Source organism: Glossina fuscipes, unplaced genomic scaffold, assembly GCF_014805625.2.
Source record: "Glossina fuscipes isolate IAEA_lab_2018 unplaced genomic scaffold, Yale_Gfus_2 1, whole genome shotgun sequence".
Classification (NCBI taxonomy): Eukaryota; Metazoa; Arthropoda; class Insecta; order Diptera; family Glossinidae; genus Glossina; species Glossina fuscipes.
This window is the reverse complement of record NW_023998415.1, coordinates 13,086,177-13,101,784: the sequence shown is the minus strand read 5'-3', so window position 1 is coordinate 13,101,784 and position 15,608 is coordinate 13,086,177. Positions and strand designations below refer to the sequence as shown.

The following is a 15,608-nucleotide window of genomic DNA, read 5'->3' as shown; positions in this document are numbered from 1 at the left end:
GAGAAATTCGAGGAATTTTACATAACAAGGCATATGGTCCATCCATGCTTATATTACATTCATTAAGAATAAAATAAAATAATAATAAAAAAAAATAAAATTTATATATATCCGCCAAAGGAGAGAAATCTCGACTAGCAAGTCAATGGTCGTGGGTTCGAATCTCAAGTGCGGTAGAGCTTTTAATAAAAGCCGATAGCCTTAGATGCTGGTGCTTTTTAAAAGTTTTATCTTAGAATTTATTTCTCTGGCGAAATGATTTTGTATTTTCTTAATTTATTTATATTTTCCTTTTATAATTATAGTTTATAGCTAATCATACAATTTTTGATATTTTTAATGTTAATACGACAACGTAATCTTACGCATTTTAAAAATATCCTTCAATTCTTATCAGTATTTGAGTTTTCCATACATTCCGCACATTTGGAAAGGATAAAAGCAAAGGAATACGTTGCTCGCACATATTATCACCCGTAACTTTCCATACATTTGTACTGTTTTATTTTGAAACTTATGCAAAAAGATCTTTGAACGCTGCCAATAGTCCGTCCCACTACACCTATTATAACTTGTTAAAAGTATTTGAAATAGCTATGGATTCCCCATGAGCTTGTTGTGGCACATTTTAAATCCAAGAAGCTCTTCTAAAGCTGAAATGCTGTCTAGCAAATCAAGCTCAGCAGTTTTAAAAAAAACGTCATTGGAGCACAATAGACATTTTTAATGAAACAGCAGAATTCTCTTTGTAAACTAAAACGAAAAGGAGAGATGATATTGTTACACACATGATACTTTTTTAAGTACATCAATCTGATAGCATTAGAAAATTTTTGATATTTTTCAAGTTCCTACTACTTAAAGCTCTTGCCCAATTAAATGAGGTGCAACAGCGCAATTTTAGAACTTCATAGCTTTACCGGGTTCATCTGATGTGTATGGACAATGCTAAAAGCTACTATCGAATAACATAAAACTTGTGTGTTGCAGAAAGATGAATAAGAGAAAACTTCTAATTTTGGAACAGATCATAGAGTGAGTAATTGAATAAGTATTGGTTACATGTATTAAAAAACATCTTAGCTGAAATCATTGATTAGAAACTTTGTTCTTTTGCTGTGAATAATAAAACAAAATAGATTCCAAGTAAGATACTAGGAGACTATAAACTACGTGTATACCTATCTCATTTTTACACGAGGATAACATCCTCCCTTAGAAACCCATATCTATATATATCAATATATCCATGTAAATATAAATATAATATAATTATATATGTATATATGATTGTTTGCCTTTTAATGTAGATGAACGCAGGTGAAAGCAAATTCTTAGCAAACTTTTATAATTACTGCGTGCATGGATTTTGTCAAAAAAAACAGCGAAGAATTTTTTGTGCAAAACATAATCATACGATTGCTGTTTCAAGCACAATATGGTTTTAAACTGGTCATTTACATTTTTATTTAAAAAATAAAAAATTAAACTAAAATATATTACTATCTAATTCTATACAAATTTTACAAAAATTTTTTTTGCGTTATCACTGTATTTTTTTTCAAAAAGTGAATTTTGAAAGACATTTTTCGCTTTATTCATTTTGCATGTCATTAATGCTTACGTAAACAAACGCTAACCATATGATTTTCTTTTGGCAACGCAAGCTATGTGTTAAACTCATTTTGCATTACACATTGTGCAGGACACTGCCATCGTTTAATTGTCCAAGTTTAGCTACTATGCTATTTTTGTCATCGTTTTTGACAAGTTGTATTAAGTTCTATGATAACAAAACTCGCTAAAATGATAACAAAACTCGCTAATATCATTTCTGCACTAAAACAGAGTTGCTAGCTTATGAAAACTACAAAATATAAAAAATGAAACGAATTGAAAGTAATTACTAATATATTCTTTTAACATAAATGTTTTTATTCCACAACATTTTTTCGAATCTTTTACGATGCAATTTAATGGATTTGACATAGAATAAAACCGAATAACAATTTTTTTATGCGTCTACTTTTGCTTATTTTTCCCTAAGCTCTTTAAAAACATTGCAGTTATTTTATTTTGCGCTTTGAAGAGTCGAGCGTAGATTTTTCACGTTTTATGAAGTCTGCCAGAAACGTATAATTGGCGACCACTGATTACGTTCTGAATAAGGTCGTAAACCAAGGGCGTCAGACCATACAATTTGCACAGAAAATTATTTGAATCATCAAGTAAGCGTAAAAATTGGTTTTAATGGCGAGCGCAAACACAAATGCAGAACCGACCAAGGCCACTAAAGTGTTTCTAGTATGGCGCTAATCCACCCACGCATCATATTTTAATATTGAACACACATATTCATGGTGTGTAACTCACATATATATGTCTCACAAAACTTAGCAACTGTGCTCGTTACAATATTCTTCGCCCTTGCCCGCTTTTATAACGTTTGCTTTCACATCGGAAGTCGCGATCTAAAGCATAATTATTTTTATTACTGACATATTCCATCTTATAATATATTTTCGTTTTTTGTGTGTTGTTGAATAATATCAAACAAACGATATCAATATTCTTCGGTAGATGAAGCATCTGTTACAACGATGGAGGAAAATGACAACGAAAAACCATGTTATCAAAATAACAGCTAATTTAGCATTGGTATGTGTTTCAAATCCCACACGCAGATGTGAACATTGAATTCTAGGGATCTTTTTATCTAAAAAAATTTGTATTCCATTTAGAAGAAAATCAGAGTCTGACAGATATAAATTTACAAAGAAAACTCCTTTATTCCTAAACTATTTACTTGAAATGTAAATCCACGTGTATAAGGTGCATTGATCACCACAGAGTACTTTCTTGCATTAATCAATTCATCATTATCTATCTCTTAACGTTATGTGCAGGCACCACGTGAAAATCAATATCATTTGTTAATTTCAAAAAGTCTACAGGAACTTTTACTGCAATCAGAATACAGCACAATTTAGATTCTAAATTTAATTTAATATCCTATTCACTAGCACAAAAATTCAATTTGATACGAAGCACTGCTAATCCAAATATTGTCTTAGGCACTGCTGTTATTAGGATTCTTCAAAATTGCGAACAGCTTTGCAAAGTTGAATTTTAGCGTTGAATGTGAGTCTTATTCGCATATGTTCCCTCTAATCTTTTTACATTCTACTCGCCGTTCTTACTTATTTCGACCGTTTTAAACAGTTTTATTTTTCATCTTATTTATTTTACTAGCTTGTAAAGTTCTCGCATACGTTTTAAAGATTTTTTTTTACATTAAAAATTAAATTAAAATTGGATAGTTTGCAAAGCGATATAAACGCAATAGAACCAAGACTAAAAGGTGAAATAATATGCTTTCTTTTACTAAATATCGCTTATGTTTTCTAGCAGGATGTTATGCGGCTGGAGGCAGTTTTTTCGGTAAAATGCCCAGTATGCCCAGTGTCTTAACCAAACAAAGCATTTTTGATACATTATTACCTATAGTGGGAGAGAAGTACAGTTATTATTGTGGTGAGAGTCGACTCTTTAAAATATTTCACAGGTCAATAAAATTGCTTTTAAATTTCCATAGGAATTTGTCTAATTCATTTTGCACCATTTCTTCTGATGATTCTTTGTAATTTATTAAATTGGTATTATTATATAAAAGCTTTGCAAATTAGTGAGCAAACTTTATTTACCACCGTGTTGACAACTGCTATCAATTATATAATAACGGTAAGATTTAATTACAATAAATAATTTGCTCAATCAATTGCGGTATATGTGGATCGTTTTAATTCGTTTTAGTTCGTATTGGGTGTTTTCGTTTACCAAGAGCCCATAACGTCTCTGTCAATTCTAGGGGCTAGTATTATATTGCTTGGCTTGTGGTTTTTATGCGATGAAAGACATGAAAAATAATAATAAAAATAAAGGATAAATGAAGGATGAATGCATGAATTATGAATTTAACATTGGAATCGATTACCAACAAAGTAATAGCAAATTTAGATAGAAGCAGTATTAATGTTTTATAAACAAATACCAATATTGATTGTAAATTCTCGCCGCATACAGAGTTGAGGTTACTGTAGTTAAACGGAATGCAAAATTTTTATTTTCATAGTCATAGAGTGGCCTGTTTTCCAATTTCTTACCATATCTTGTCATTCGATTGTACATATTTAATTAATTAGGAACAATATCGAATTGAAAAAGGCCTTTAAATCTTGACTGCACTTTCACATATACATTTAAAAAGACATTATAAAGAAATATTCGCATCTAGCTAAACTCATTTATTTAACTGCTTACAGTAAGCTTGCCTCCTATCCGGCATGGAAAAATATATGCAAGACTCGCATCATGTATTTTCTAATTTATTGCAAACTTGTAATATTAAGAATTGCCTTTTATGTGTAGATTTCTGCACTTTTGCGATTTTTATTAAAAATTATGATAAAATGAACATAAATAAGTATATATATATATATATGTATATATGCATATGGATATATATATATACGTATACATATATAATATAATTGTTTGTTATAATGAAATTTTCTGTATCATTTTTTTTCCTCTGAATTTTATTATTATATGATTTTTTAAATTATTTTCATATTTTTATTTAATATATATATATATATATATATATGCATGCAATACCTACGTACATATATAAAAATACACACACATATATGTATAAAAGGTTAAATATGTATACATGCACATTAATATACATTATTTTATTAATATATGTAGTATATATATTTAGATACATATACATGGGTGTATTGGTTTGTTTCTTTGTATGACGAGAGCGGAAAATGTGAAGAAAATTTGTCTGCCTTCTGCTTCGTTTTCAACAGGCGTAACAATTGTACCATAGGACTAATAGAATTTTGCTTTCTTTTCAACGGTTGCTTTGGTCAGATCTTGCAATATAATCCTTCCATCATTTAAAAATGAAAAAGAGAAAACTTGGAAAGGAGCGAGAGGGGGAAAAAGAAAAAAGGATTAAACGAATTGTTACCTTGATTTAGTCTCTAACAGAATAATTTTTAATGTTGCTTTTCTTCTTTTGTGATAAAAGTTCTCAAATTAATCCTACATATTTATTGGTTTTTGTATTATTTGCTTGTATAAGAATGCATTGCGATTCGCTGGGGGTAGGAGCAAATTTTCAGTAACAAATATAATTTAGTTTTTGTTTTCCAAACCTAACGACATACGATTAGTGGACTGCCGCGAATTTATGTAAGAGGCTGAAGAGCTAGTACTGCTTATACCGCCGCCGGGATTGCGACTAGTGCCCAAAGATCGAGGTGGTGGTCCATTGTTGCGAGTGTTCGGTCCACTGCTAGTACCACCCCTAGGACCTCGGTAATTGTTCCCTCCTCCTGATCCTGTATCATAACGAGAGTCCTTATTGGCGCCGTACACACTAGCTCCACTGGCTCCTCCACTAGCACCGCCGCTGCCATTTTGGTAATACGAACTATTGTTGGAATTATCATGATTGCGGAAGTACATGGCACCACTGCCACCACCACGTGAGCCACTACCGTTTGATTGACCTGCCTGACCGTAATTGGAACGACTACCGCGATAACTGCCCATGCTACCACCGGGACGTCTATCATCACTTCTACGAGGGTAGTTTCCTCCGCTGTTGCCAGTTGTCCGTGAACCTCGGCCATAGCCCCCCGATTCTGGCTGCGAATGCCAATGATTGGTTTCAGGGCGATTATCACTCCCATAACCACTGGCATCACCAGCTGCAGCGGCTGATGATGAAGTCCATTCATTTTTGCGTGTTTGTTGTTGCTGTTGCGCAATAGCATTACTAGTATTTGCGTTTGCATTTAACTCACTACTCCAAGTGCTCCCTTCAATTACAGCTGGCTTCAAATCAACATTTGCATTGGGCGATAAAACAGCAGAGCTGTTCTTCAGATTAGAATCGCCCCATTCAGTAATAATGTCTACTTTAATTATGGCATTTTGGGAGTTTATTTTGCTTTGCTCTTCTGCTGAAGCAGGCAATTGTTGTGGTATTTGCTGGTCATATGAGGTCAAACCTGTAACCACCGGATTTTCAAAAGGAAATCCGGAATTCTTGGAAGTAGGATTAACATCAACTGTTGATAGTGATGGCTGATGTGACTGAATGCCACTGCCGCTTACTAAATTATGTGAAGTGGGAGTTAACTGGGATTGTGGTGGTTGATTTAAAGTTTGTTGTGGTAACATTGTAGTTCCTTGAGTTGCACCCAATCGTGCCATAATCATCATTGGTTGCTGTGGTTGTTGTTCGTTAACCAACATTAATTGCGGCGGTTGCTGCTGCGATGGTTGTAAAGCTTGTGCAACTGGTGAGAACAGCTGTTGAGCGTTAGTAGGTGGTTTTTGTGGCTGGAACAATGGACTCGCCGTGTTACTACCTAAGTTAGCCTGTGGTGTTATTTGTGGGAATGATTGATTTGTGAATGTTTGGGATTGTATATGAGTTTGAAGCGACTGCGGCTGTTGTGATGGCGGTGGCAATGGCTGTGCATGCTGCGTAATCTGTTGTGTACCTAACGGTGTTTGCTGTTGCTTTGGTGCGCAAGTCTGAGAATCCTGTTCATTGTGATTTAGAAGATTTTGTGCCTGCTGTGGTGACTTTTGCTGTGTCAGTTGCTGATTAATTGGATTGGCCTGTGCTTGTGATGTTTGCTGTTGTTGTGGCGGTTGTTGATCGAATATTATGCTATTCTGTTGCGGCCCAACTACCGCTTGACCCACATTTAAATCGGGCGAATCTAGTTCGCTATCTTGCAGAAAGTAGAAATTACCACCACCAATAACTTCGGCTAAGGGCCGAATTTGCTGCAGAAATTGATGATGTTGCTGCTGTGGATGCTGTTTGAAAAAGCTTTGCTCCACCGTATGAACAGTAGGCGGATTAAAATGACCAGGGGGAGGTGCCTGTTCCGTTGCACTACCTTGCATATGCTGAATTGGCGGTACAGTTCCCGAAGCTCCCCCAGCAGGGCTATTTAACATTTGACGCCGTTTATTTGGTTGCTGAGCAGCTGTTTGTTGATTAGGTATGCCTGGTAAAATTTGCCCAGTTTGACTTTGAGGAACTCCCGATATTAAACCAGACCCGGTAAGCTGCGTTACTTGTTGTGTAGGTGCTTGTAAAGCTTGATGGGAAAACATTGTCACATGAACGGGAGTAGTAGCCCCCGAAGGAGCTTGGGGTGTCGGGCCTGCTTGAAATGCTGGTACAGCCGTAGCAGGTGGAGCCATTGGTGTTTGCACTATAGGCTGTCCGTGAGTTCCCGACAAACTCGATATTGCAGTAGATTGCGACTGTTGTGACTGCTTTTGCTGTACTTCCGGTTGTTCGCCGATTTTTGGTTGTGTCTGAGAAGTTACTAATGCTGTTTCAAGAGTTTCACTTGCTCCGCTAACCGGTGCCGCATCACATATTAATTTTTCAACGCCCTCTTTAGGCGAAATTTCTTTATCCTGATTTTGTAATGTTTCTTCATTATCCGAGACAATTTGTTCAACTAATGACTCATCCTCGGCGGCATTATTTTCTGGCTCGGGTATATCGGTCAAATAAATTTTATCCAGGTAATTTGATTCTTGTATGCGCTGAAAAATGCGACGTACATTCTCGTAAGTAGTCTCACCATACTGCTTAGGTCGTCCATCTATGGTCATAGAAAATACTTCGGCCGCTTTTTGAGCTGTTGTAGCAAAAGGAACGTCTTCCGATGTTTCCGGCCGCCGGGTTTGGACATCAAAGCAGCTAATTAGAAAACAATGCATAAGACGTCAAAAAATAACTGATATGACTTAGAACTTACAATTTCTCTACTATTGCTAAATCAGAACCTTGGAGTTTAGTGGCCCCGTTCTCTCCGCTAAGAAAATCGTTGCGCACTGCATCATCCGTAAAGCAAGATAAGATGTTTTGTATAATTAATACTTCGCGGATCTTCACAGTCTCTGCATGAGCTTTGGCAATCGTATCCTAAGGGAGAGATGAATTTTACAATAAATTTGCATTAAACAAACAATTGTTAATAAATTTAGAGCCTGTCTTGAGCCGCCATTACACTTCAATTATTTCATTTATTTTTTTATTCGTTTCTTTTGTTTAATTTCATTTGATTTCTATTTCATTTATTGTGTTTTTGCAAAAAGTTTGTAGTGCTACTGTCTTAAACATCAACGTGCAAGCGATCTATGAGTTTTGAAGTACTAAAAGCACATTTTACATTAAAGTCTCCTGTGAGCTCATAAGACAATTTTCTTAGCCGGAAGTTTTTAATCTACGACTGTGTCTTCACAAACGCAGACCCAGATTGGAATAAATTGACCCAAAATCTTACGTTTATGGGCGATAACCTATAAAAATAAAAAGTACACATACTTTGCGGGCCTGTTTCTTCTGCTCTTTTTCGGCATCCTTAGTGAATTGCTGCATTTGCTTTACAAGGTCCCGAGCGAACTCCAAAGTAGCTATAACGGCATCATATTTAGCAACGGCGGCACGCTGATCCGAGCTGAGTTCTTTACCTGAGGCCTGTATAGAGCGATAACTTTCCAGTTTAGTCTGCAAGAGCAAATATATACAGACACATAGCTTATTAGAATTATTCTATCATTAGATGTGTTCGCAAAGATTTCACCCAAATTTTGTTTTTTCTTGCACTTTTGCACTATTCCCTATTAAAAGGTATACTTTGGGTAAACTGAATTTGGGTAAGTTGAATTTCTACACTAAATATGCATGGTTAACGTAGATGGTGGAAACGGAATGATGGAAAACGAAAAATAAAAATACCGTAACAAACGAAAGATAAAAAAGAAAAACCATTAATAAGTACGCACATACGAAACTGTCTTGCCAGATCAAGAAATACGCCAGTTTATGAACTTTGTGCATCGTAACATTAACTTTTAAAATGCAATTAATATAAGTCATCTTTAATGGCATTTGCAATAATTTCAACTGAAGAAAAAAAAAGGTAATATTCGAGTTATATGGCAATACTGTAACAAATATGGCGGCCTCGCAAAAAAAAAACCCAAGGAATTACAACAAAGAGCGCAATTGGAGAAAAAAAAAATGGTGGAAAGTATGAAACAAAAGAACGAAGAATTCAATCCTTTGTCCTAATTTTTTTTACCTACGTAATTTCTGAAATTCGGACAGACTTGCTGCATGGACGTATTTTCACGAAGTTGAATATTTAGCAAATCATGACGCCGGTTCATTGAAATTGATGGAGACAAAAGCCATATCGCCCATACATTTCTTTTTTGTTCTTTTGAAGTAAAAAATATGAGTATGTGCGCCTTATGATGTGTGTGCGTTCCCACCCTCTTCTTTTAAAACCTACCTTTCGTTTTTCCAAGTTGCGTATTTTATGCTCGATCGTGGTAAAAGTCAGTTTCATCGGATTCAAAGCATCGTTAGCTGCATCCTTATGAGCAATTGGTGCTGCTAAGTTTGTTGCAGAAGAATTTTCCATATTAGATTTTTCTTTAACAACTTTAGTACTACATGTCTCGTTGGTTGTGGTAGTATTAGATTTTGTTGCATTCTCAGTAGTCTTAATACCACTACCAGCAGATGTTTTATTTCCAGATCCACTGACACCTCCAGAATTGACCAAATTCACGGAGGTTTGTTTCACCAGTTTTGTAGTATTAGTATTGTTGTTGTTCGAAGCAGAAGGCATCCTCCACGGATAAAAATTGAAACAGGAATGAAGCACAGCACAGACAAATGTATTTTATATATTTTTTTACTATTTCTTCCTAATTTCGGTTTTTTGTCATCAAAAAGCGGTGTTGCCAGGAGTATGATTTTATATCAAATGAGTAGACGTGATTACCAATCAGAGAAAAATTTTCATACGGATGACGTTTTCGTTAAGTAGATTGCTGAAGAAAAAAAGAGTTTACTCAACTACATGATTTGTAAATTATTGATAAAAAATAAGTAAATCGAAGTGAGTAAGTATATAATTAACAAACCTTACTTGAGTGAAAGAATAGAACTAAATGCATACATTCAAAATAATAAGACCAAAATTTATAGCTGTTGTTCTGTTACCCTACTTTGCACAAACATCCTGAATAAGACTGTAAGTAAGTTTCCAGAAAAATCTTAAGCTAATCAAATAAATTTAAATCGATGAACAATCGCAAACACTTAAAAATTTTTTTGAAGGAAATGTTAAGAATAACTGTTTCTTGAATTATGGTTTCTTTTAGTTGAATTATGATTACTTTTTTTTTAAATCTTGGAGAATAAAGTGGGGAAATATTCGGATACTAGCTTCTTTAGCTGAAAAGGTATAAATATACATACATATTTCTTTAAGTTTTGGGGGAGAGGAAAGTTCATACAAAGCCAAACATGTAGAATGTTGCAAATGACTGAGATTATTGGGATTTTCACTTGTTTCAAATGCATTACAACGGGGCAGCTTCATTCATCACAAAAGGCCTCAATCGTTCTATGCTTATGAAAGGTTGACGGTTAGTCAAAAATCTTATGTGCAGAACGCAATGATTACGTGATGCATTGTGCGTGACGCACAAATTGTCAAAGTAAAAGTGGTTGTGCGTATTTAAATGTAGACGAACGTGTAACTCACATTTCGCTGTGCGTGGGAGTAAATTATTGGCAAATTTTTAAACTTTCTGCGTGGGTGGATTTTACTACCCAACGAAAGATAAATTTCGTGAAAACAAAACATAATATTAATATTTTAGTCTTTGTAGTGGTTATTTCCATTTAATAACAAAAAAATCATTATTAAAACGAAAAAAATGGTGGAAAAATGTAATTAAATTGAGAGACATATGTTAAATTATTATGAATAAAAGAAAATTAAATTGATTTATGTTTGCATGAGTACCTTTTTTTCCACTATAAATGAATATTGTTTTTATTTTTTATATTTTTTTTTTATTAAAGTAAACTTGCATGTATATGTATATTTTGTTTTAAAAAATCCTTTTTAACGAAATTTTTCACACACGTATAATTTTTCCTTAGCAACGCAAGCAAGCTACTTGTTCAACTATGCGTGGCGCATACACTTAACGCAATCTTTATGTCAGCGTTTTAATGGTTGTTTATTTAGTATTACAGGCACTGTATGGAATTGTGTAAAATTCCCGTTAAAGCTAAGTCCTTTGATAGGTTTGCGCAGTTTTCAAATTCTTTTCCAAATTCGTAGGCGATATCTTCACTTTCGCGACCGGGACAATGTTTACCACAGGAGCTACATAGTTAGACGGACGTGCTTAGATGCATTCCGAACTTAACAATGGTGAAGAATGTACATAACTTACGGGTTTTTTGAGGCATTGTTCTGGGCCTTATAAAGTTATTGAAAAAAAAAAATTTTAATAAACCACAATATAGGGTGGGCTTGGTTAATTTTTCCCATTTTTGTGCAGGTGTTACAGCATCACCTATAGGATATACTTTCAAATTGTTGCAGATTTATCTGCTATAGTTTATGAGTAATGTGTAAGAAGTCAATTTTTTTTTTTTTTGGAAAATTGAGATATTTTTAGTTTACGTGGTACTGTAGGCGTTTCCATAAACCGATTTAGCTCATTGTCAACGAAAATCTGCTTGCAAGAATTTCCACTGTTTTTGCCAAGTTTGAAGTCGAGAACTTCATTTTTGCAGCCAGGAGAATGTTTACCACAGACGGACGAACATGCTTAAATCGATTCAGAATATGATGCTAATCAAGTTTGTATAGATACTTTGTGGGGTCTCTGAAGTTTTCTTGTGGGCGTTGCCAACGTTTCGACAAAATGAATGTAGCCCCCATCTTTCGGTGCTGGGTGTAATAATGACTTTCATCAGTAAGAATTGACTCGCTGTTTAGAAACCTAATTTAGAGTACGAGAATATCTCTGTTTTGATGAGAAAAAAAAATTGTGCAAATTGGTGAAGAAAAACCTGCAGACTATTTTGTATTTCTGCAATAAGAATTTTTTGGTTTGTTGAAGATGTTGCAGTCTAGAGCATGGAAGGTTGTTTAGGGTCTTTTGACGCAAGGATTTGGGCAAGGTTATATATGAAAATAATTGCGCATCTGCAGATTACTAACCCAGTGGACAACATTTACAAAGGAATTGTGTTTGTCGTCAACTTGTACTTTTATTCATTCTAGTACTTCTTTTTTCTAAAAATTTCATCTTTTTTTTTTGATATGTTCTAAACCTCGTTTTCATTTAACAAAGTTTCTGATATGAATAACTTGGTACAAAAATATCATAAGGTTATATAGAAACATTAATGGTTTAGTAATTTATCGGGTAGATTAAATAAAATTGGTTAAAAAAAGACCGGTGATTTAACCTTACTGGACATTTAACAATACAGTGTCAACTTAAATCCTTGATAGCTACAAGATAATATTTTTAGGAAAACTGGCTTCTTTCAAGATTCTTTCAACATTATTTTTGCTACAAAAAAAAGAAGACGTTAAGATATTATTTAAAAAATTTACATTATCAAAAAGCTTATTGATAAAGTAATCGATAAAAAATGAGTCAAAATAAAAGTTTGACACAACACAAAACTGATCTGACTAAGAAACAAGACAAGTGCAATGAAAATATAAGAAATTAAACATTGAACATTAAATTCATTTTAAATAAGTGCTACCAAGTTCTTTGCGGCCAACTTGCGATTAGAGCTGCAAATGGCTGGCGAATGTTATTCGCTTCTAGTAATAGTAGCACCATCGTCTATTGCAGTTTGCGTCAAGTAGACGAACGTACTGTGTGTCATGTTTTGCGGTTTATTTGGGGTTACATGTTTATTGCTCTGTTGTTTGCAAAGATCTGCATTTTCATCGCTAAAGCATTTCTGCGCCCGCTTAATGCGCCTAAGACGAGTAGTACTGACGGTGCTTGTGCTGCCAATGCATAATTGTAAAATAGATCGTTTCGATTTTGGTTCGATGCATTTTTGAAACGCATCGCCGTCTACGTCAGTGTCATTGCTCTCATCGGTAGTATATTCAGTAACAATTAATTTCGGGAGTTGAGCCTTTTGGCAGGAATTACTATTATTAATAGAACGACGTTTTTTGAGATTTCCGTTCGTCGCTCGCTTTAATCTCGAATAACAAATAGTTCCTAGTAAGCAAAGCTTCCTTAATGGTGACATGAATTTAGTTGCAGTCTTAATGGCTTTACTGGTATTCTTGTTAATTTGTAATCTCGCTGCAGCTGAGCTTTATAAAAATATTTGGATGATTAAATTATCATCTGTATTGTCTTTCACCCGTTGTTCTTGACCACCATACAAACCATATACGTACTGCAAATTTTTAAACGTTCATAGCTATGTATTCAAGATCATCGATTACGATTGCCGAAATTGTATCAATTTTGTCAAACAATACATTTTATTGTGAACCGGTCATCTCGGTTTCTAAGCGAAGGCTGCACCAAATTTTATTGGAACTTCTCAAGTCACAGTATATTTAATAATTACATACGAATTACATATAAAATCCAATCTCATTTTTAAGTTTTTTTCTTGTTATTTATTCATTTATACAATGAAGAAGTAATCATTTTATTCGTACATTGTGTATTTGCAGAAACGCGTTCACCTTTGTACCTTTGGATACTTAACGGGTTAATACAGAGACTTGCTAGACATTGATAGTGTTATCGAAGCACCAAGTATTTTAACCATTATTGCTATCAATTTGCGCAAATAGCTGAATTTCCAATTTCTATATTACGATCCCAACTACAAGGCATAATTATAGAATTAGAATATGAAGTTGGGAGAGAAACGTATGCAGGATTCTCAACCTTCGCGAGTATCCTCGTGAATTGTGAATTTACATTCGGTTTGAGTTCTGCAAGCGATTGGGCTTATCACGGAAGCCCGAAACAACGTTATGAAAAACATTCTGAATAAGTGAAGAACAAACGTTTAGCAATTTAAAAAATTGAGAAGTAAACATATGCTACTATATACTGATTATAGGTGCAATAGCCGTAAATGTATCCGATCATATGTACCGTAATGGTTATTGCGGAATGACCAGCTTTAATTTAATTATTAATAGCGCTAAAAAAAAGTATTGTATATGTAACGAAACGATAATGTTCACCAGCTGTAACATGACGTAAATAATCTCTATCTTCCTGTTTTTCAGCAAAGAAAAAATGTTTTCTTTACACCCAAGAAAATTCTCTAAACAGCATTTATTCGTTTCAGAATGCGATTGTCCAGAATTTTCCGAATAGCAGAAAATTCTAGAGAATATTATTCGTCCGTATATTTTGATACCTGCAACGGGAATGGAAACCAAATTAAATGAACATCTTTATTATACGTTAGCATTATCATTATATAGTTTATATAGATTGCTATTAATTTTTTTTTTTCAATTCAATTCTAAATACATATCAAACTGACTTGACAAATATTTTGGGGGTAAAAACGAGCCACCTTAAAATGGCTGGCAAGAAACAAACGATCGGGCACATCGATCAGATTATTCTAAATACAGTAGAAATAAGAAAAAGAGATAATAAGTGTCCAAAGATAACTAAAAATTATAAAATTTTAATTCACTTACTGCCCATTTCGATTACATTGCTTCATATTAATATTAAATGGCGTTGCGCTTTTAATTATGCTTAAACGGTTCGCTCGTCGCTATTTATGCTCTTTCAATGCAATTCAATTTTTATTAAGAACATCAGACATAGATCATAATAAAAATGACAACTAATTGGAAGAGAACTGCCGACAATTATTAATTAACCGGAACAAAATCTTTTATGCTATCTTTCTTTAGTTTTGCTAGTTTTTTTTTTTTTTCTTCCTAAATTTTGATATTCTATGTGTCAAAATTGTTATGTTTATTTTGTAGCACTTTTTCTGCTTATGCACAAGAAATTTTAAATCCGCTTACTATTATTAAGCAACGATTAAATTGCAAACGCTTGCTTAATGCGAGAACTGTCAAAACGATATATATTGTACGTGTTTATAGCTTGTTTTGTTTATTGTACAAATTTTTGCAAACTTTTAAATGTCTTATGACATCGCCACTGACACGCAAAACAGAGATTTATTAATGAAAGCTGAGCAAAACCATATAGTATGTCATGATATATATTAACCAGGCACAATGTGATTTCAAAGCACTGATTTACATTTTTATTAAAAAAAAGGGCAGAAAAGTGTATTGTTATTTATTCCCATGCAAGTAAATATTTTTTTTATTGTTTTATTAATTGCGTTTTGCTTCAAAAAAGCCATTATTCAAACGAATTTTTAATTCTATTAATTTTGCACTTCATAAATATTTATCTAACAAACGCTAGCCATATGATTTTGCTTTAGCACCGCATGCAAACTATGCGTTCAACTAATTTTGCGTTGTGCGTTGTGTTTGCTTTTAGCTTTGCGCGTAAATAAAATCTAGTCATATGGTTTTGCTTTAGCAATGTAAGCTAGTTATGTGTTTAATTAATTTTGTGATTTATTTTGCGCAAGAACCAAAAAAATAGAA

At 33.8% G+C, this 15,608-nt stretch overlaps 2 protein-coding genes and 1 long non-coding RNA gene across 5 annotated transcripts; 1 reads left to right on the top strand and 2 right to left on the bottom strand.

Annotated features, from left to right (window-relative positions):
- Positions 1-2,225: 2,225 nt before the first annotated feature.
- Positions 2,226-4,467, top strand: LOC119645289. The gene is made up of 3 exons (XM_038045418.1): positions 2,226-3,534; positions 3,596-3,741; positions 3,814-4,467. The coding sequence occupies exons 1-3, from the start codon at positions 3,372-3,374 to the stop codon at positions 3,925-3,927; spliced, it is 423 nt and encodes a 140-aa protein (XP_037901346.1). The 5' UTR covers positions 2,226-3,371; the 3' UTR covers positions 3,928-4,467.
- A 623-nt stretch (positions 4,468-5,090) lies between these two features.
- Positions 5,091-9,900, bottom strand: LOC119645287 (caprin homolog). 3 transcript variants are annotated; one of them, XM_038045415.1, is made up of 4 exons: positions 9,420-9,900; positions 8,447-8,629; positions 7,878-8,044; positions 5,091-7,819 (listed from the first exon to the last, which is right to left on the bottom strand). In XM_038045415.1, the coding sequence occupies exons 1-4, from the start codon at positions 9,759-9,761 to the stop codon at positions 5,212-5,214; spliced, it is 3,300 nt and encodes a 1,099-aa protein (XP_037901343.1). In that variant the 5' UTR covers positions 9,762-9,900; the 3' UTR covers positions 5,091-5,211. The 3 variants fall into 3 exon arrangements, with proteins under 3 accessions (XP_037901343.1, XP_037901344.1, XP_037901345.1); XM_038045416.1 differs by lacking the exon at positions 9,420-9,900 and adding an exon at positions 8,861-8,906; XM_038045417.1 differs by lacking the exon at positions 9,420-9,900 and adding an exon at positions 8,706-8,811.
- A 4,392-nt stretch (positions 9,901-14,292) lies between these two features.
- LOC119645290 lies at positions 14,293-15,374 on the bottom strand. Its single transcript, XR_005248647.1, has 3 exons — positions 14,667-15,374; positions 14,504-14,587; positions 14,293-14,374 (listed from the first exon to the last, which is right to left on the bottom strand). It is a non-coding gene; the product is annotated as an uncharacterized LOC119645290 (long non-coding RNA).
- Between the last annotated feature and the right edge of the window lie 234 nt (positions 15,375-15,608).